At 38.8% G+C, this 21114-nt stretch overlaps 1 protein-coding gene across 2 annotated transcripts in view; it reads right to left on the reverse strand.

Annotated features, from left to right (window-relative positions):
• Window positions 1-21114, reverse strand: part of MAN1A2 (mannosidase alpha class 1A member 2) — a 141497-nt gene that overhangs the window by 66291 nt on the left and 54092 nt on the right. For both annotated transcript variants that reach the window (XM_008505451.2, XM_030445140.1), the window contains exons 4-5: window positions 8160-8278; window positions 4682-4762 (exon numbers count right to left, since the gene is read on the reverse strand). In XM_008505451.2, the coding sequence (XP_008503673.1) occupies window positions 4682-4762; window positions 8160-8278 (200 nt within the window). The remainder of the gene's footprint in view (window positions 1-4681; window positions 4763-8159; window positions 8279-21114) is intronic.

A 21114-nucleotide genomic window follows, 5' to 3' on the forward strand; every position in this document is an offset into this window, starting at 1 on the left:
AAAAGCTGACATATAGCAAAATACAGGAGAGCCTGCACAGACATACAGCACTCTGCTTTTTATCAAGTCACTTTTGCTTTCTTTGGTTTGACAATATGATTTTAAAAACATCCCAGTATGCTCCACTTGTACTGGGCTCCCCAGTACTGTATTCCAGCTCTGGGGTCCCCACTATAAGAGAGACATGGAGCTCTTATAGAGTGGATACAGATGACGACAACAAAAATGATCAGAGGGGTGGGACACCTCTCCTGTGAAGAAAGGCTGAGAGAGTTTAAGTTGCTCAGCCTGGAAAAGAGAAGGTTCCAGGGAGACCTTATAGTGGCCTTTCTATGTATTAAATGAGCTTATTTGAAAAACAGAGAAACTTTAACCAGGGCTTGTGGTGACAGAAGAAGAGGCAATGGTTTTAAACTGAAAGAGGATATGTTTTGACTGCATATAAAGAAGACTTTATTTTGGGATGAAGGTGGTTAAGACACTGGGAAAGGTTGTAAAGAGAAGCTCCAGATGCCTCATCACTGGAAGTGCTCAAAGTAAGATTGAACTGGGCTCTGAAAAATCTGATCTATTGAAGATGTCCCTGCCCATGGCAGGCTGTTAGACTAGATGATCTATTAAAGACTCTTCAAACCCAAACCATTCTGTCATTCTGTAGTCCACTATTTTACCATACCATATATTCAATATATAATTCAAATATATAATTTGGAGAAAAGCCACAGTCCCAAAGCTTAAAAATAACCAAAAAACAAACAACTCAAAGAATCTCAAAAGCAATGACTAGGAACTCACTCCTCTGTAGGAGCTGAAATAAAGGCAGCACACTCTTAGATACCATAAAATGCACCTAGCCAGACACCAGATGGCTTGTCCATGATCAGACAGGAAAAAACTTATTGTGCAGAGGATTTAAATGAGGGCCTCCCAGACTGCAGACCTACTATCCCTGCCAACAGATAAATTTCAGTGTTGCTGCTGCTTGAGAAGACTGAAACAGAATGCACAGGCAGATTTTACACAGGCATATCTTATTTTTCTCCCACTCAAAAGGCATTCTGCCATGGAAAAACAGAAAGACATGGTAATTTTCCCCAAATCAAGGTAACCACCTTTTAGAGAAACCATTTTGTCCCTTAACATCAATAGAAGGGTACAGGGAAGAAAGATAACCAAGATATTCAGCTCAGATGACACAAAAATACATCTTCCTCAAACTTTAGCTTTATGTGCTTAATCCTCAAGGAGGTTCAACAGAAATTCCCACACGTAAAAGTTGAGCTATTAAAAATTCACAAAAGAGTCATGTTTCACAAAGAAACTGTTGTGACTCAGCACTGGACAGGATGAGTCTACAGCATTTTAAGCCAAGCAGTCAGCTGCTCAAAACAGCAGATTTTTTTGTTTGTTTTAAGAGATATATTTTGTCACTCTCATCCACTGCAGTGAATAAGAAGCAGCTTTTTGGAGAAATGGACAGCAATATACACAATCTTAATACAAAAAGCTTAAAATTTTACCATCATTAAAACCATAATCACAGTTGATTACCAGTAACATGACAAGTAAAACATAGCATGGAGACCACAGTCCTGCAACTAGCCATGCTAAAATAGTTTTTTAAATTAAAGTTTCTAAGATAAGAATTGAACAGAACAATTTTATCTAAATTAGCAGCCAGCTTTATTTAAAAACTATCAATATCTAGCATTATGACTCATAATCAGATAAAATCCTACCAAGTACAATTACTTTCTCTATAAAAAGGGCAAAAGCATACAGATAAACCAAGCTGACTATCAAATTCTCTAAATGCAGCCACTTGAAAATAACTGAACTTCCACACCTGATGCTAAGTAAAAAGGAAGTAAAAACAGTTTTTATAATTTTCACCCAACAGCAGTTGGTGACCTAAGCTGAACTGATATAATTTAAAAGTGGAAAAACAGAACTAATTCCAAGCAGCCAATTCCTTGTACGGGATCTGTTCACCAACACATCAAAAAAGACATGCAAAAATATGGAAATTAGTACGATAACCTTCTAAACCAGTATCTAGCAAGTCTTACAGAAGTAGAGGCTTAAAGGAAGGGAGATGGGGACTGAAATATCAAGATGGCATGAGGAAGGATTATGACCAAATCAATGATAGGCATAAGCCCATGTGCAGCATGTTTGCAACCTGACCAGGCAAACCATCCAAGCAATTGGCATCAAATTGGGATCACAGGCTTGTCTGTCTTAGCAGTGGCTAAAAGTGTTTCCTCACATGTCTGAATGCAGTAAAAACACCCAAACAAACAAACAAAAAACCCACAAAACAAAGCACACCCCAACCTTGAGCTAAGGAATACTTTTCCTTCTTGGGAAAAGGAGAGAGAAGACCAGACTGGAGAAGACATTTCAAACAAACCTGTCTCCAACTCCAAGGAGTTACTGCCAGAAGCAGGTGTCTCTCTCCGGCGCCCAATTACTGAAAAGCCTCAAGTTCCTCTGCTTGTCTTATCCACACTGACAAATTGCAGTGAAACATCCAACCTGGCAAATAGTAGTCTCTCAGGTACCAGAAGCAGTCCTATCTGCCACAATGTTTTGTAGGAAATGCAGTCTGATTTTATTTTTTTTTTTTAATAATGAGTTCTTTTGGAAAAATAAAGATAACGCATACAAACATGTGACATAATAATCTGTCACAAGTCACAAGGCATTTAAAGTCCATTGGAGAGACTGATGCCATAAAATTATTTCTAAAAACAAGTCATCTCAGTAGCACAAGTTTAGTAAAGAGAGAGAGAGAGTAAAAGCTTTCTAAGAAGGAAAGAAAAAGTGTTTTGATGAAAGTTCTTCCATCAAAGGAGCTTGTTCTGACTGTACCAAGTGGTTAGAAGCAACTGAAAGGAAAAGGAATATTCAGCCTCACAAATGCAGGCAAAGTGTGTGTCTTAACAGTGTTTAGCTGCACCCGCCTCCATAAGGGGGAAAAAAATGTTCTGGTTAGGATGCTTGTGCATAGGTGTGATACACAAACAATCCAGCTACTGATGAGTTATCTTTGCTCTTTCTCTGAGGTTTTTTGAAGTCATGGTATGTCTCCAAGGAGCATGCTCCAGTTTAATTCATCCAGAGACAGGATCAACAACAGCTGAAAAGATGATTTAGCACTGCTCTACTCAATGCTTGACGGTTTCAGTGATCACATATGTGATCTGAGCTCCATCCAAGCAACAGGAATACAGAAGTATCCTTCCATATGTTGCTGAGGTCACTTGCTTTACAGTAGGAACTATGGTGACTGCTCCTAACAGTTTCAGCTTAGCTACTTCAGCTGTGCAAGCTGAAAAACACATGTAGCTCAGACTCTCCCCAAGAAACTTCTTTGCTACTGAAATAAAAAGATGCAGTTTTCCTTGTCTATGTCTGACAGCAAAGAAAGCTTCTGTTTTGGTGGCCTTTGAGAGAAAACAAGTAGGTTAACAATGCTGTGCTGCTTCTTTCCTTTGGGCCTCTTATAACAGACCACATAAATGGGTGCAGCAGAAAGGACTGCTATAGTTCTTCCCTTTGCAAATGAGGGGCTTGGAGAGTGTGGACAATTAAGAAAGGTGAAGCAGTAGTATCTGTTGAAAAAGTAACTAGCAATTTTTTTTTCAAGATATAAACTTGATTTGTGAATAAACTGGATTTGTGAATTTCCACTAAGCTCTTCATCCAAAGAGAAGACACTCCTACAAAAGAAAATTCACAGATCCCAGGATGATGCTAAAGACCTAAAAAGCGAGGTTTCTCTTTGTAGTTTTTTAAGGCTGTGTACTTAAAATTCCAGGGAACTTGGTAAGTATGGCACTCCCCGAAACAAAGCAGGAAGATATATCAGAACATCTGAAAATGTATCAAATCTTAAGCCATGAAATATGTCTGGAAGCCTAATATTTTAGGTAGTTAAAGATAAACCCAAACAAAACAAATCAAAGACATAGGCAACAGGTAGACTGGTAAAACATAAGAACAGCTATTACTTAATCTACAGGTTTGGTCACCTTCCAGCCTTATTAAATAAATTACGTAAAGTAATGGAGGATAAGGTCACACCAATGCTACTGCTAGTCCAAAGTGGTCCATGGTTGCAAGTCTTTGGGTACATACATCCTTTCAATCTCAGCATGCCTTTGCATAAGCACTCAGGACTGTAAGTCTTTAATAATTTTAACAGAAGTTTTAAAAACAGGATGAAAGTGGCTTGATATTTCTCAGCTTGTCACCAAGAAAAAGATAAGAAGATTGTGTTACGCTTTTGTGAAGCAAATCTACAGTCTTGTAGAACAAGTGACAGAACTCATTTCTACCTTCATGAAGTTAAAGACTATAAAAAACAACTCATTGCTGGCGTGAGACATTTGTGACCTGACATTTCAGGCTGATGTTTGCTTCAGTGGGGATCTTTTGAAAACATCTTGATAAAAGCAGCACTTCAAAGCTCTAACAAAAGGTCCTAAAATGGATGAGAGCTGTGCATAAACAAGCTTTAAAGGTTCTGTATTCTAAGAATTTGGTCACTTTGGACAACTTACTGATGTAAAATTAGTTTGCAAACAACTGAAAAAACACAATACTAGAAAATTCTTCATATGCAACATTTGCTACATACATATTTCATTTCAGAGACACCTGTAACTCTCCTTACCTCTTGTCCTGAAAGGTAGTATGCTGCTAGAAGACCACCAATGAAGCGAATATTCACCTCAAAAACAGAAACTTCAGAATTCTGGAACAGGAAAAAATGAGTAAATAATTAACCAACTCCTTAGTCAAAGGAGAAAAAAATTACCAAGGCTGAAGCAATTACATACCCTAAACCAATATGCATGCAAGGGTTTGTATTATTTCAGTATCTAGATCCATACTGAAATTCTTGTGCGCATCTTCATGACACCAAGTGGTAATTCTAGTGACAGCTTCAAATTATTTTTAAAAATAATATCAGGTTTTTTCCTGCTCTCTGACCATATTATTATCACCAAAAGTGCAATTAAAGATGTTTTGGGATTGTGGGAATGGCAGCAAGGACTGTAGATTTCCATAATACAGCATCTTTTCTCTTAGGACCAATGTAACACCAAATCCTCCAGGTTCACAGGATAAAGGAAAATAATAGAGAACTTCTGTTGTAGGTTTTCTCAAACCTGAGTTACCAATGTACATTCTCGAATTCAGAGCTCTCTTTTACCATACTCTCTATCTAGAGACTTTATGTGTTCAATTTTTTTACATCAAGTATTACTTTACATCAAGTAAAACACTGAGAAACTTTCAACGGGATAAATGATTTTACTGCTTTCCTCCATATTAATATCCTTGGGCTAAATTCACCAGTACCTTTTGACTCATTTAACCCACTGAAATATTAAGAGAAACTGGCCAGTTCAGCATCTTTCTACTTCCCTCTATGCCCCATTCACTCCTTTGCCCACATACTCCCTATCTGTCTCTCCCATAAACTTCTATTCATTCAGCCCACTAGACACAGAAATGTAGTTTTCACTAACAGGCTTGGAGATAAGGGTGCTTTCCTTTTATCCAGAAAAATTACCAGAATATACACTGTTCAAGCTGACCCACCACTTAACACACAGTTGAAACTATATTTATAGGTTTATCTTTCCTTTTGTGCTGTTTCTATGGTACCTATGGCTGTATCATGCATTTTGCTGGTATAAATGCATTTTTAAAATAAACGCATTTTACATGTATATTACTTATTTCAGAGAGTATACTAACACTAAAGATTTTCTCAAAAAGTAATGATGATTAGCAGGATAACGTTTGAAATAGTTCCAAATAGAGGTTTCAAAAATAAAAAAAATTATTCACATAGAGGTGATACAAGAAAAATATCAACAATGCAGCATATGATTCCACTCAACACCTATTAAAATCATGAATCACACAAGCAATGGTGAAAACAATGATTTTTGTTTCCCAGTAAAAGAATCCAAGAACAACAAATTTAATGACAAAGCAGATAAAGAAATTACTCAAGTCTGGTATATATAAGACAACTCATTAACCTTCAGAAATATTTATGGACACAAGAAGCTGTAACTGAACGACAGTGGGTCACGTAAATTTTTTTCACCCTAGTTCTAGATTAATTCTACGAATTTATATTCAGATTGCCTCAGATCAGACAAAAGTTATGGATGTAATTTAGTCCACCCTCATAACATCTACACTGTCTCTTATATATTTATGGTCTTCAGTTTGAGACTGAATAATTATCTGGCACTAACTGAAAAAAATCAGAGAGTAGAATTTCTTTAATCTTTGCCAGACAGTGTATAAAACAAGAGGAAAAAAACCCAAACAAATCCTTTCTGAATGTAGAATATAACAAGAAACTAGCAATAATAATGTGCTCGATTCTGACTGTATACCTACTTTTCATTTTGTCCATGAAAAATATTTTTGGAACTGTAGGGCAAGTCCAAGGACTGAAATACAAATTCTGCCCTGGAGTCTATGACACATTCCCAAAACAGGTAATAAGAATGCTAATCAACAAGGATGAAACAGAGCAATTTCTTCTATTTCATACTTCCAAACTTTGCAGACACAGAGCATGCCTAGATGTCAGCTAGGAAATTTTTCTGATCAACTACAGGTAAAGTTCTGAATCTAATAAGAAGACACACTTCATCCAATTGGTGGCCACTCACAAGTGGCATCCCCCAGGGATCAGTGCTCGTTCCAGTTCTGTTTAATATCTTCACTGGTGATTTAGATGAGGGGACTGAGTCCACCATCAGCAAATTCACCGATGACACTGACTTGAGGGGGGAGTGTCGATCAGCTGGAAGGCAGGAGAGCTCTGCAGAGGGACCTGGACAGACTGGAGAGTTGGGCTGATTCCAATGGGATGAGGTTCAACACGGCCAAGTGCCAGGTCCTGCACTTTGGCCACAACAACCCCATGGGGAGCTCCAGGCTGGACACAGAGTGGCTGAGAGCAGCCAGGCAGAAAGGGACCTGGGAGTCTGGATTGACAGGAAGCTGAACATGAGCCAGCAGTGTGCCCAGGTGGCCAAGAAAGCCAATGGCATCCTGGCCTGTATCAGGAACAGTGTGGCCAGCAGGTCCAGGGAAGGGATTCTGCCCCTGTACTCAGCGCTGGTGAGGCCACACCTCGAGTCCTGTGTCCAGTTCTGGGCCCCTCAGTTTAGGAAGGAGATTGAGGTCCCAGAGCGGATCCAAAGGAGGGCAACTAAGCTGGTGAAGGGAGTCCAGCACAAGTCCTATGAGGTGAGGCTGAGGGAGCTGAGGGTGTTCAGCCTAGAGAAGAGGAGGCACAGGGGAGACCTCATCACTCTCTACAGCTCCCTAAAAGGAGGGTGAAGCCAGGGGGGGGTCGGTTTCTTCTCCCAGGCAGCCATCAGTAGGACAAGAGGGCATGGACTTAAGCTCTGCCAGGGGAGGTTTAGGTTGGATATTAGAAAAAATTCTTTACAGAGAGGGTGATCAGGCATTGGAATGGGCTGCCCAGGAAGGTGGTGAATTCTTTTTAAAAACCTCCAGGGATGGAGAGACTGAATGTGGCACTCAGTGCCATGGTCTGGTAACCACAGTAGTAGTGTATTAAAGGTGAGACTTGATGATCTCAGAGGTCCTTACCAACTCAGATGATTCTGTGATTCTGTGTGATTCTGTGACACAAGTAGCATTCTTAATGTTAAAACATCTTAACATGGGAGAAGACTGTATTGTTATGTAATTTATTTGTACACCATATTTTTGGGAAAATTGTCTTTCACAGCTCTGTTATTTCCAGCTACTCACAACTGTGTGGCCTCAACTTTCTGCATTTGTTTCTGAGGCCCTGTTGGGTCTCACTGACTATTATCCTTTCTTCCATGATCCAGTTATGATCTGTACTTTGAAAACATAGCATATAGATGTATCTTATAATTGAAGAGTGGAAGGGTTGTTTTATTTTTTTCAAAATACATAAAAGTTACGAACAGAGAATTTCAGTAAAGCTTACATGTGAATTTCTAATACTTGAATTCTAAGTTTTTTCAAGTTCCAGATGAAAGACCTCTTGTGTCTTGCCATGAGAGGAACACTATGAAAAGGACTACGGAAATATTGGGGTAAATTTTACTCACCACACTGAAATCAAGATTTTTGTCAATCCATTCTTGTCCTTCTCTGAATTCATCGTGAAGCCCCATGATATAAAGAGTATCCAATGCATCTACTATGGTAGCACCCATTTGTGAGTTTCCTGCACACAAAAAAGAAGGATTTCTATTGCAAGTGTTTATTTCATTATCTTATTACTTCTCTTAAACATGATAAGCATAAGAAAATAACCCAACCAGTAGCAAAGCAATGTTACTACCAAGAAGATAGTGTGAAGAATAATCAAACCAAGCAAGGAATTAGCAGCTACATAAGAGGATCACATTTGTGTTTCAAAACGGTCTTCTGGCATAGTTTGGCTTCTGAGGAGAAAAGAAAACTGAAAAAGTCTTCTCATCTGGTTTCCTAACCTGAACATAAGCAACTGTACCTTAACATACACACACACAAAATAATGAAGGAAGAAAGAAATCTGGTTTCAAAAATCTATTAGAAATTCTAGGACAGAACTATTAAAAAAGCTTATGCAAGATAAAGCAATTGGTATTTGCAGTGATGACTTGCATTTCCCAGCATTTCCTATTAAAACATTCAAAGGCTTGTGATTTTAGAAGCTACCTAAGTCAGTGAAAGCATGGACTGATGAGCAGGGATGCCCTGGCTTGGCTTGACTGATAAAGCTGCAGCCTCAAGATGTTCAGGTCACCACCTGCACAGACCCATACCATGAGATGCTTATGGATTCTGCTATTGCCATCACTAAAGCAGAACATTTAAGCCAGATAAAAATCATCAGTGCTTTACTTTAAGAAACCATTTACTTGAAACAACAGCTATTTAGAGTTGATTTTTGAGTGACTCTTGGGTCTGTACAAGGGACACAGGATGAACTGGTCATGAGCCAATGACCACACTTAGTCTTGACCTGAACTGTTGCCCTTTATTAGGCAGAGGTCTTTGCTTCTACAAAAAAGCAAGAATCAGCAGGGGTTTATTTATTTAATCGATTATATAAACCTTTCCATGCAGTAAGAAAGTAGCCAAATTTTACTGTTCACAACAGTATTATACAAAAAAGTACAATAGCTATACAGTTAGCAATTTAAGGACAAGTTATGCCTTTTTTTTTTCCATTATCCATAATGGAATTTCTACAGGGTTAGAGTTTGCTGGTTCCTGCTTGGTTGTTTCTATTTATTTGGTTTTGGTTTGTATATGCTTAGAGATTATTTTTTCCCACAAGTACAACAATAACTGAACAAAGCCATTACCACTACTGTATTTCTTTCATACACCTAAGTGACTGATACTTACATGCAAGCTTAATTCCATTTTCAGAGATTTCTTTCTGCAAATGATAAAAATTAAACAACATTCTCTGACAAAGCAACCACCAACTAATTCCTTCAGAAATAGCCATGCATCTGTTTTAACTAACTTAGACTTGATGCGGAAAGCCTGAAGTCAGTGGCATTTGTTAAGCACATTCAAGTACAGATGGGGACGTTCTAACTTTCGTAAGATTAATTAAAAGACATATTCTCTGGCAAACTGGCCACCATGCATACCTATAACTCTCAGGAACTGAATTCATCATGGTGTGCAACTGTAAAGTTTAGCAACAGCCAAGTTAAAAATTCTACTGCTTATATTAAAGTAGAGATCACTTTAATCAGAGATACAGCCTGCATTTAACTTTGTATCTTTTCATAAGCATAATATGACAGTTACCTAAATTAACACTTCAAAAATATGCAAATCAGACCAGGACACAAGGACTACAGTATTAGCTGACAAAGTATTTCTGATGTAAAGTTGGAATGTGTTATACTGCTCCAGCACTCAAAGTCATTTTCATTTCTTTATTTAAACAACGTTCATAACACTTTAAAAAACACAGGGTGTCTTGGGAAATCCTGGAAGCTGCTCAGGTAATAGCTTCAAAAAACAAAAACCTTCGAACTCGTGATAACCACATCAGTAAGGTCTCATATTTTATAACATAGTTAGGAGAATACATTGTGTGTGGGGATGGACTGGTGTGTCATCATCGTCCCCCATCTCAGAAACAAAGCTCAGACATCACTGTACAATCACCCACATTTTTCTAGATGTCACAAGTACATCCAAGTGTCCACAAAGGGGGACAGCAATATGTTGAGCATGAGAACATCTACTTCCCAGTGCTGCAAAAACTGTCTTCAAAAACATTTTTGTCTGTCTTCAACAATCTTTTTAATGAAGTTCTCTGCACAGAATCATAAAAAAAGGACCATGGGAATGCAAAAGCCCATGATTATTTTTGCCATCTCATAAATCCAATAGATGCATCCAAACTGAGAGTGGAAAGACCAGGACTGCTGGAATAGAGCTTTCTCCAGAACTGGACCAAAAGTGTCCATAGTGTCCTAACATATCCCATAGTGACTGAACAATGCATCTTCATCAAATACAGAAAAGACATTTGCTTTCACCCTCACTATTAAAAGTGAGCCCTCAGCCTCATATACAGAACCCTCAGCAGTCCTCCATGCACCCATCAGGATTCAATGATAACCTGTTAAATGCAAGATCCTCCAGCACTGTTTACAGTCACAGAAGTAAATGCTGATCCAATAGAGCAAACCAGACTTCTGCTCAGCATCTTTTGCCCCTAAAATCAATTAAAGGTGTACATTCATACTCTCAGCTTTTGTCTGGGCCACACTCCAATAGTTTTTTCAAGCCCTCCCTCCTGCTGCCTTTTTTGCTCCTTTTTAATCTTTTATGTTTCTCTTTCCTAGACACACAAACATCCAACAAAGCATCACTGAGCAAAGCTCCTTCTTCTCACACATGCCCCTCCCAGAGCAGTGACAGGTACCTGTTTCTGAGATGCAGATCTGTATGGTTGAGTTTTTAGACTCCAAGTGAGAGCTCAACTATTTCCTCTTTCCTTTACCTAAGAAAGCTATTTCAACCACTTTGGGGTTATTTTGCCTAACTAATCCTAACCACGCACCAGCACTTCTTCCTTGAGGAAGACTCAGAACAGCCTTTGGTTTTAAACCTTTTTTGCTGAAAGCATTTCCAAAGGGTCAAGAAATGGCAAATCAATATTTTGCAACAGATTGTCTACCCAGTCTTCTTTCTTCAGTGTCAATCAGGCAGGACAAAGCAATTCCCTCCTCCCAAGCACTGGGAGTAGAAGAGCCCAAAATACAGAGTTCATACCCAGAAGTCTTGTGCCTACAGAAATGGAGGGCAGACTGGACGTAAGGCAACACAGAGAGCTGCCCCGTTTTACAAGACAGCTACAACTTAAAACCATTTGTGGGCTACCCTAGGTTGGGTTAGAGATTAAAATTAATTAATGGCTCTGAGCTTCTTTCTTGGCAGATCATGTGAAGGGGAATTGCTTCTTAACTTGTTTCTAAATAACAGCTTCCATCAGATTCTTCTGTAGCTGCTGAGGTTCACAATCTACCCGGAAAAGGCAATGATGTTGTCATAGCTGTGTCTTACTCCATCTTAAAATGCACTGCACTACCAGCAATGCAGCACCTGAAATCTGAAGCAGGAGGCAACAGCAAATGTTCAAAGATCACTGGCCTGTATTAGTCACACATGGTGCTATAGGGAAAACAGAATACAATGGACAGGCAGCTGTACTTGCCCCCTCCTGATGCTGACAGAAACCATTCAGTCTGAAGTCACAAAGAAAGAGATAATTTTCCATTCATAATAGAGTATATATTTTTCTTCTTTCATACCATAGTAAGATCCATAAATAAAAGGACATGAGGAGAGTCTTCATGGATTTAAATTGCAGAATAAGTAATTTGAAAAGTAATGAAGTAACTAAACAATGAGATTATTAATACTTTATAAGAGTATACGCTCCTTACTACTACCTCTACTAGTCTAATCTATTATGGCACAGGATACAGAAAGAGCAAATGTCTCATTGGGGTGATAGATGCTATAAAAAATTAAATTATAATAGAAAATAACACTTTTCCTAGCTGAAGGCAGTTCTCCCAGGGTCTGTGCCTCTATTAAATACAAAGACTCAGTTGGTCATGTTGCATAAGATAATACACTGATTTCAAAAGAGCTCAGCTTTACAAACGTCAGATTAGGGCATTTTGTCTCCCTATAATTATAGTTCTATTTGATTGAGCTCCAAATTTAATGAAGTTTGCCTAATGAATGCAATGCTCATTCGTCTAAATAAAACAGAACATCTATCATGAGCTGATTGAAGGAATTTAGGAATTTGGCTGAACTATTAACAAAATCATATGAAGACTTATTAAAGAAAAGTATTATCTCAAAAGACCACAAAATAGTCATTTGTATTTATGTCTACATTATGTATTTATATCAGTTTCCTGAGATTAGACAAATAACTCCTCCACTTGATAGCATGTAAATCTACAACCTGAAATATGTAGCAAATCATATGACTAAGTGTAAAGAGCAGGGCCATTAAAAGAAAAATAGCCTTCCTATCTAAAATTCTTGCAGTATGTTAAAGCACTAGATGAAGAATTGGTTTATTTATACCATTTTAAAGTCTCACAAGAGACTATCAAAGTACAGGGAGACAGATTGATATCATGTGTTCCATGACAAAAGGAATAGGAAGAAAATAAATGGCCCATTTTCATTATACCACAAGGATAAGTAAGGAGATTTAGAGAGTCTGATATCAGCTACAAGGCTGCTTAGTGTATTTACGATGTGGAAGCACAAGAGACAATGAGCAGTGAGGTACGAGAAGAAATATATTAACTAGCATAGATCAATGATCAGAAAAGACCATGAAAATTTGAGACCCAGCCACATTATGTAAATAAGAAACAAGATGACAAACTCTATGCCAGAGAACTGCAGTCATGCGCTGAGTTGAGAAGTAATCATCAAATGGGTGCTTCACAGAAACTTCGATTATTTCACGTCATCTGTACCTACTCCAACTGGCATACACCAGAGAAATCCCATCATTTCTGAAAAAATCCTCCATAGGGACTGTCATTAGGCCGAGCTGAGGGCAGAGCAAATATACTGGGACTAGAGAGGACAGAGTTGTGTTTGTATGGTGGTGTGGTTTGAATTTGTGCCTAAAACAGCATTAACACACTACAGTATTGGCTCTTGCTTGGCAGTGCTTGCGCAGTGTCAAGGCTGTAAATGTTGTTTTCCTTTATTAAACTACTTTTATCTGAACCTCTGGGTTTTCTTGCTTTTGCCCTTCCTAGTCTCTTCCCCACCTGGCTGGGTGGGAGGTGGGAAGTGAGCAAGAAGCCGGCTGGGGCCAGCAGTAGGAGACCATACTCAAGAAAAAACAAAGCTTTAATTCCTATGGTCAGCATATTTCAAATAACTAAAACCATAGATAATTTTTCATTCCCCTTTTGCCCTCTGCAACTATTGTGTTACAAGTGTGTTACTGTCTTAAAACACGCTTGGCACCTCTCCATAGACCAGTTGGGCAAGTAACCAACCCAAAGCAAATGCAAATCAAATGCAGAGCATTTCAGATTTGCAGAGCAAATCATTTACCAAAATGGATGCTCGGCCAGAGTTGGGCCTCAACTAAGTCAAAGAAACAAACCTAAGTGGAGAAATTGCCAAAAAGACATTCTGTCTCTGACGATAGTCAGGTACAATAGGCCTAATAGGTGGATGCAATAATTCTTATCCTTTCACCTTATTAAGTTACTGAGAAGGAAATCTTGAATTATTAAGCAGAAATTATAGCACATCACCAACCCAGGATTAAGATGCTCATCAGTTTTCCCTTACAGCTAAGATACAGTTTTGGTTCTGAAACCAGTGGGAAAAACCCACACCAGAAATCTAAAAGAAATTCTTATCCTTATTTATTACAGGGACAGCCTGCAGACACAACCACAAACTATGCTTCAATGGAAGCTAAAAGAATCTGTGAGACTGCTTAAGAAAAAATAAACAACTGCATGTGGTAAAAGCATTCGGGGTGTTACAGAAGAAAACTGCTTCTGTATAACGCAAAAAACAAGTACCTCCATGTTGAGGCATCCCTGCTGTAGAAAGAAGTGATTTTACACCCCAGAAAGCCAACTTTTCTTCCTTATAAGCATTATAAACCTATCTATAGGCAGTTGAATGTAGAGATAAGAGATCCAGATACAAGGCGAGGGCTGTCATCCTCAGAATAGCAGAGCCAATGGGATGATCCTGCTGATGGAAAGAAACAGAAGATACAAGGAGACCTTGAGTGCCAGAAATAGTACTGGTCTCACAGCCACCCATATCCAGTTCTTGTTTCTTTCAGGGCCATTGAAAGACAATTTACTGGAAGCAGAACCCACTCCTGCTGGTACAGAATGCCTTTGATTACTGCTGTGTTTAATTGAGGCAAGGAGCAGGATCACCATGCAAAAGGAATCTAGGAGGACCAAAGTCTCAAAAAATAATTTAACTTGATAGCCAAGTTAAATTTCCACTCTGGCAGCTGACCTGAACTTTGAAGAGATCGAGTGCTACTGTCGGAATAACCCAACAACCAGGACATGCCTAAGCACAGCACAGAAGCTCATTATTCCATCATAGTGATTCCAGAAACAAAAAAAGGGACACGTAAAGCTTCCTCAAGGAGGTACACACTTTGAGCCTTGTTTTTGACTTTGTTATATTTCACATTTTAATCCCTAGCAGTAGAGAAAAAATATCTCCCTGATCAACGCAGCCTGACATTAAATAAAGAGTTATTACAGCCTTAAAAAAAAAAAAAAAAAAATATTCTTGTTACTGATATTCCGGCCCGGTCTGCTTCAGAATAGCTGAAAAATGCAGACTGGGAAACACTGTACTGATCTAAAGTAAATAGAGCAATTTCTACTCAAAAAGAGTCAAAGAACTCAAGCTTCCAGACTTCAGCAACAGAAAAGCAACCGGTAAAATTATCAAACATGAAAATTAAAAGCAAACAATTATCAGCCTCTAATGAGGCTCTGGCAATAAAGCTGCCACAACTGAAGCACACCACTTGTAAAATATCTTAATGACTTACAAGGAACGAGATAACGTTTAAGAAAAATGAATTATACTTTTGAACAATGGAGTTTAATTCCACTATGAAAACAAGTGCATCAAAATTAGTCAATGAAACCATAGACTTAATACAAAACTGCAACATATGATTTCAATTCAGTCATAAAGTGCAATGAATAAGCTTTAAGTATCCATGAAGAAACCAATTGCCTTCAACATTTTAGACTAATTAAAAAAGCAGAACAAAAACTAAGCATGTTGATTGCTTAGTTCTGTTAAATTGCTGATAATAGACCACGTGAAAAGGAGCTCCTAATCTTCTGTACTGGACAATGTCGTATCATATAAATAACACTGAATAGTCAATTCTAATTCCTTCCTTAATTTTATAAATTAGGAGGTAATGGGAGTGAAGCACTTTATCATATGCTAGTTTTTGCTCTTGGAATGTATTTAAAAGTGGACCTGCAGGTAGGTGTTAATAATCAACAAAACACTACTTAAATAGCTATGTCTTTAAGATGCAAGTATAAACCTTTTCTAAGAATTCATACTGCATTAACCTTCCTCTTTTCTTCCTTTGATTGCTTCACTTCACTCTCCAACTAAATCCTACACAGACCTTCAGCTTAATTCAAGGTTCATACAAGCAAGACCTGAATGCAGCCACTCTAGTACAAGGCCTGAATGTCCTAAAAGAAACATTCAGCTGGAAGGCAGGAGGATTTTGCAGAGGGACCTGGACAGACTGGAGAGATGGGCTGACTCCAATGGGATGAGCTTCAACACGGCCAAGTGCCGGGTCCTGCACTTTGGCCACAACAACCCCATGGGGAGCTCCAGGCTGGGCACAGAGTGGCTGGAGAGCAGCCAGGCAGAAAGGGACCTGGGAGTCTGGATTGACAGGAAGCTGAACATGAGCCAGCAGTGTGCCCAGGTGGCCAAGAAGGCCAATGGCATCCTGGCATGTATCAGAAACAGCGTCACCAGCAGGTCCAAGGAGGTGATTCTGCCCCTATACTCAGCCCTGGTAAGGCCACACCTTGAGTACTGTGTTCAGTTCTGGGCCCCTCAGTTCAAGAAGGATATTGAGGTCCTCAAACAGGTCCAAAGGAGGGCAACCAAGCTGGTGAAGGGACTCGAACACAGATCCTATGAGGAGAGGCTGAGGGAGCTGGGGCTGTTCAGCCTGAAGAAGAGGAGGCTCAGGGGAGACCTCATTGCTCTCTATAACTACCTGAAAGAAGGATGGAGCCAGGCAGGGGTTGGTCTCTTTTCCCAGGCAACTCTCAGTAAGACAAGAGGGCATGGTCTTAAATTGTGCCAGGGGAAGTTCAGATTGGATATTAGAAAGAATTTTTTCACGGAAAGGGTGATCAGACATTGGAACGGGCTGCCTAGGGAGGTGGTGGACTCTTCGTCCCTGGAGACATTTAAAAAGCGACTCGATATGGCACTCAGTGCCATAGTCTAGTGACTGTGGCGGTAGTTGATCAGGGGTTGGACTCGATGATCTCTGAGGTCCCTTCCAACCCAGCCTATTCTATGATTCTATGATTCAAAAAAGGCTTTGCATATTAATAGCAGACTGTTTCAATTTTCCACATCTCTTTCAATTATCTCTTTACTTTATTGTTGCTCCCTCCACCCCCCATGTATTTGGTTTTAAGCACAAAACCAAAATGGAGTTACTGTAGACAGGAGGAGAAAAGAGTGGACTCTGTGGAGACCCTAAGAAGGACAAATGCTAGAACTATGATCTGAGTTGTGCAATGTTAAAAAAACTAATAACTGAAAGGCAGTCAGGAGAGAACAATTAGAATGAGCATCAGAGTAGGAAAGGAATAAGGATGAAAAGATGGCATTGAGTAAAAAGGAGAGGATAGACATGCATCAGATAACAGGCAAGAATAATGGGTGAAAAGTGAATAGTGATGGCAATCAGCTCCATGCATGAATCAGTCAATCGGAAGTAACCAAAAATACAGATCTGGAGCAGCTGCATTTTACAAAATCAGGAAGTGGAACTGAAGCAAAGAGTACCTGTGAGCAATGGCTCAGAAGTAGACCAAACCTGACGACAGGCAGCAGTCAGTTAAACCCAGTAGCAGGCAAAACTCAATTAATATTTGACAGTAAATAAAGAAGAAAGATGTTCTCTGGACTCAAGCCCAGACTGCGTGGCCTCAGTGCAGAAATCTTACATTTAAAGCAAGATACCCATCTTTACCATCTTGAGATTTTAGTGCTACTTCTTACAAGTAATTTAAAGCTAAACTATTATGTCAGCTAGACAGTACAAAAAGCATCACAAAAAAAAAAACACCTCTAAGCCATCATGTCACACAAAAGCGTTCCATAAAGGACTGAGTTATTTGCACACATCTTGGTGCAAACCGCTTTCTAAATTTTCTTTCAGATAGATGAAGAGGAATCGATTTCAGTGTGGTAGCTATAAAACTTCATCAGAATGGTGCAAAACTTAAGTGAATAATCTGAAATAGGAGACAGAGTGTATTAGGCACAAGCACAGTGCTGCGCTCAGGTGGCTGAACTCCTTCTGAATCGCAGCTGCCTCAGAGCTGGATTCAGATGACAGCAAAGCATACTTGCATCTGCATCCCACTTTCTCCATGTTGCCCTTCATACCATATTCAGTTCTAGAGCTCAGTATGCTAATCCTCATTTAGTGGCTATGCCCACTTATGCATTATTTTAACATAGTCTGAAATAAGACTGCATAGTCTTAATTTCTTTATTACACTCTGTTCTTAATTCCGAAAGACAGGAAACAAATTTAAATTCAAGAGCAGCATCCCTGCAATTTAAATAATTCTAAAATCAAAACAAACCTAAATCTAAAGATTCCCAGCAGGAAACAAATACATTTTTTTTCCTCAGAGCAAACCATCTGGTTTATAAGAGAAAACCAGGAGAGGATGCTTTTAGAGAGACTAAAAATTCTCAATTGGAGCCTGGGCCCTGAACTCTAATATGACTTAATTTCTTCATTACCATTTGGTATAGATGTTTACTTCACTATTATAAAAAACAGGTTACAGAAATCAGGTGTGGTTACCTAAGGCCAATTTGCATTTCAGCATCCCGTTATCATTTTTTAAAGGCAGATTTTTCAGTCTTCTGAATAATGCCATAGGATTTAGCATCATCAGTTAAGAAACAAGTAAAATAGTCAGTGAGAAAAACTGACCTAAATGTGTTGCACATGAGCTAATAAAAACTGGGTGAAAAGAATTCCATGGGAAAACTGTATTATTAAAAAGAAGAACAGAGGACAACTGTTCATGATGAATTTTCCTGGTATGTACAGGCACGTTTGTAATACTGATGAAATAACATTCAAAAAATAGTCTTAGGCAACCACAGTTGTCTACGTATGGCAGCGGTACCATACCACAGGTATGGGGGAATGCACAGCCAGACTGTTCCCTGTCTGCACACATTGGCAAGTTTTAGGGAACAGCCATGTTCTGAATAAACACCATGTCTACTGCAGTGAAGAAAAACAGTGTTTCTGAAACACTATTTGCCCAATTATCAACATCAGTCAGAGGACAGATTTAAATTAGAACAACTGAGGTTAAATTAGAGATTTTCTAAGGGGGGGGTCTTATCTTAGAATCAATGTTACAGCCTTTTTAAACAGTCAGCCGGTATATGGACAGAATATGTACAGCAGGTATATAAGAAGATTCCTTAACAAAGGCTCTTAAAAAAGCTAACCTGACACAGGATAAGAGAATACTGTTTCTTGCAGATGAGTAACTGTTTAAAGATAGGAAATAAGATAAGTATAAACAATAGATTATCCCTGTGAGGGGAAACCACCAGTGGGATCCTACAAAGATGAATGCATGGGCATTCCTGTTTGTAAAATAATTTGGAAATATTTATAAATCATCATATTTGTAAATAACTCTTAAATACCAGACAGAATGGATGAGGATTTTGAAATGGAATAGAATGCTACAGCAAAAAAGATGTCCTATAATGAGTTTCTAGACTCCATAAGGAGCCTAATAGATACAAAATACAATTATAGGAAAGGAACAGTATGCAAAACAGAAACAACAAAGTTTCAGAAATTAATTAACAAACCAAGACTCTCCATGAAATACAGGCACACAACTGCAGGCATATGCAAATCTACAAACTCATGAATGACTCATGAATAATGGGTTGATTTTTTCCAGTACCAAAACTAGGACAGAAACAGATTTCACAACTTAAAAGTTTCCTACAGAATATGGAATCAAACTAGGGAACCACTCTTAATGGGATATGGCACATGCTCTTAAATTTACACAGACTCAAAAACAGATTGGACAAAATTACACAAAAATAAAAGTCATTAAATAAAACTTGTTGCCTCTGACCACAGAAGCACTAACACTGCACGAAATTTTGTTAGCCTGGAGAATACTTGAGAAACATAGATTCATTACAGGATTTCCCTGCTCTTACATTTCTTCCCTAAGCACCTGCTATGAACAATTTTCAGAGGACAAGTAATCATAATTTTTGTTCTGTCATCCAACCTAAAGGAATTTTTCTTGCATTATCAGAGCACCATTCTAATTTCAAAGATGCCTACCAACGCTTGAAATTTATGTTCTTTCCTAAAATTTTATCTCTCCAAAATTTTATTCTAGCCAAAAAATACAGTCAGTGTACATAAAATATTGAACATTGTCTCAGTGTAGTCTCTCATTACTGATTTTGCAGATGACAGAGCTGCACAGACCTGACCTAAGGCCATTTCTATTTACTTTAAAATCTAATAGAAGACAAAATACAGAGATTGGGCTAAAAGCTTCATCATAAAATTAATTATCTTCACAAGTTAGTGTGAATGGATTTTCCTGTCCCTTTCATTTGCCTCAGAAAAAGGATACGATGGGTAGATTACCTGTCCACATACAGAGAAGATAAACTACTGCTAATCAAGTTTGGGTTTTTTTCATCAAAACAAGAAGTCAATAACATATTTGTTTACATATATACACACCTCAGCTTTCACTTTCATATGGGTTCAGAGCCTGAAAACATGCTCAAAAAAAGGATGCCCAGCAGAGGATGTTTCTCCTGTCTCCTAGTTAGGATTTTACAATAAGAAGACACCACAAGTTTTTAGCCATATTTTCGAAAGGTCAGTCTTTACTTTAGGATGTATCATCTAGTGTCTTTTTCATAAAAATGTTTGCCTCCACAACGTTTATAAATTTGCACGTTACTTGGCAGCTAAAAAAAAAAACCACAAAAAAACCACAACAGAAAAAAAAAGGCTCGTGAAATTTGACAATTATGTGAACTTAGTAAATGCCAAGTATTCAGAAGGCAGCAGATAAAAGAGTCAGAGCTGCCCTGAGCATCCCAATAACTGTTACAATGACAGATGGCAAAAAGGTCTAATAAATTAACGAACGTTTCTCCAAGTAAATTGAAAAAAATATATGCTAAAGCATTTTCTTATAATGTTTACAAGAAATATTCCATCTCCTGTTTTCTAGACCACAAACTGGACAAAGAAAGCAGACGACTCTCCCGAGCTACACTGTACTTGCCAAAAGTATTGGGAAAAAAGAGACTCCTTTGCCTGACTCAGCTCCTTCTCACAACAGCCTCATGTCCTTGCAGCCTGACAATTGCATTTTTTCTGCAGGGCTTGGGAGCATCACTGCCCCCACTCTCCTGCACAGCAGAGATGTGCTGCAGATCTGTGTGTTGCTAAGCAATGGAGATTTGAGAGTGCAAGAGCTCCCTTCCCATTCTGCAGCAGTGGGCAGCTGGCAGCTGGCTCAGCAGCCTTCCCCTGGGCCACAGGGCTAAACCAGATGTTCAAACCAGAGGTGCTGGTAGCAGGAGGCTGAGGAGGGCTTTGCAGCAAGCCAAGCAACAGGACTCAACTAGGTGGTGGAAACCAAGTTGTCCACTGAC

The sequence above is a fragment of the Calypte anna genome, chromosome 1 (assembly GCF_003957555.1).
Source record: "Calypte anna isolate BGI_N300 chromosome 1, bCalAnn1_v1.p, whole genome shotgun sequence".
NCBI classification, from domain to species: domain Eukaryota; kingdom Metazoa; phylum Chordata; class Aves; order Apodiformes; family Trochilidae; genus Calypte; species Calypte anna.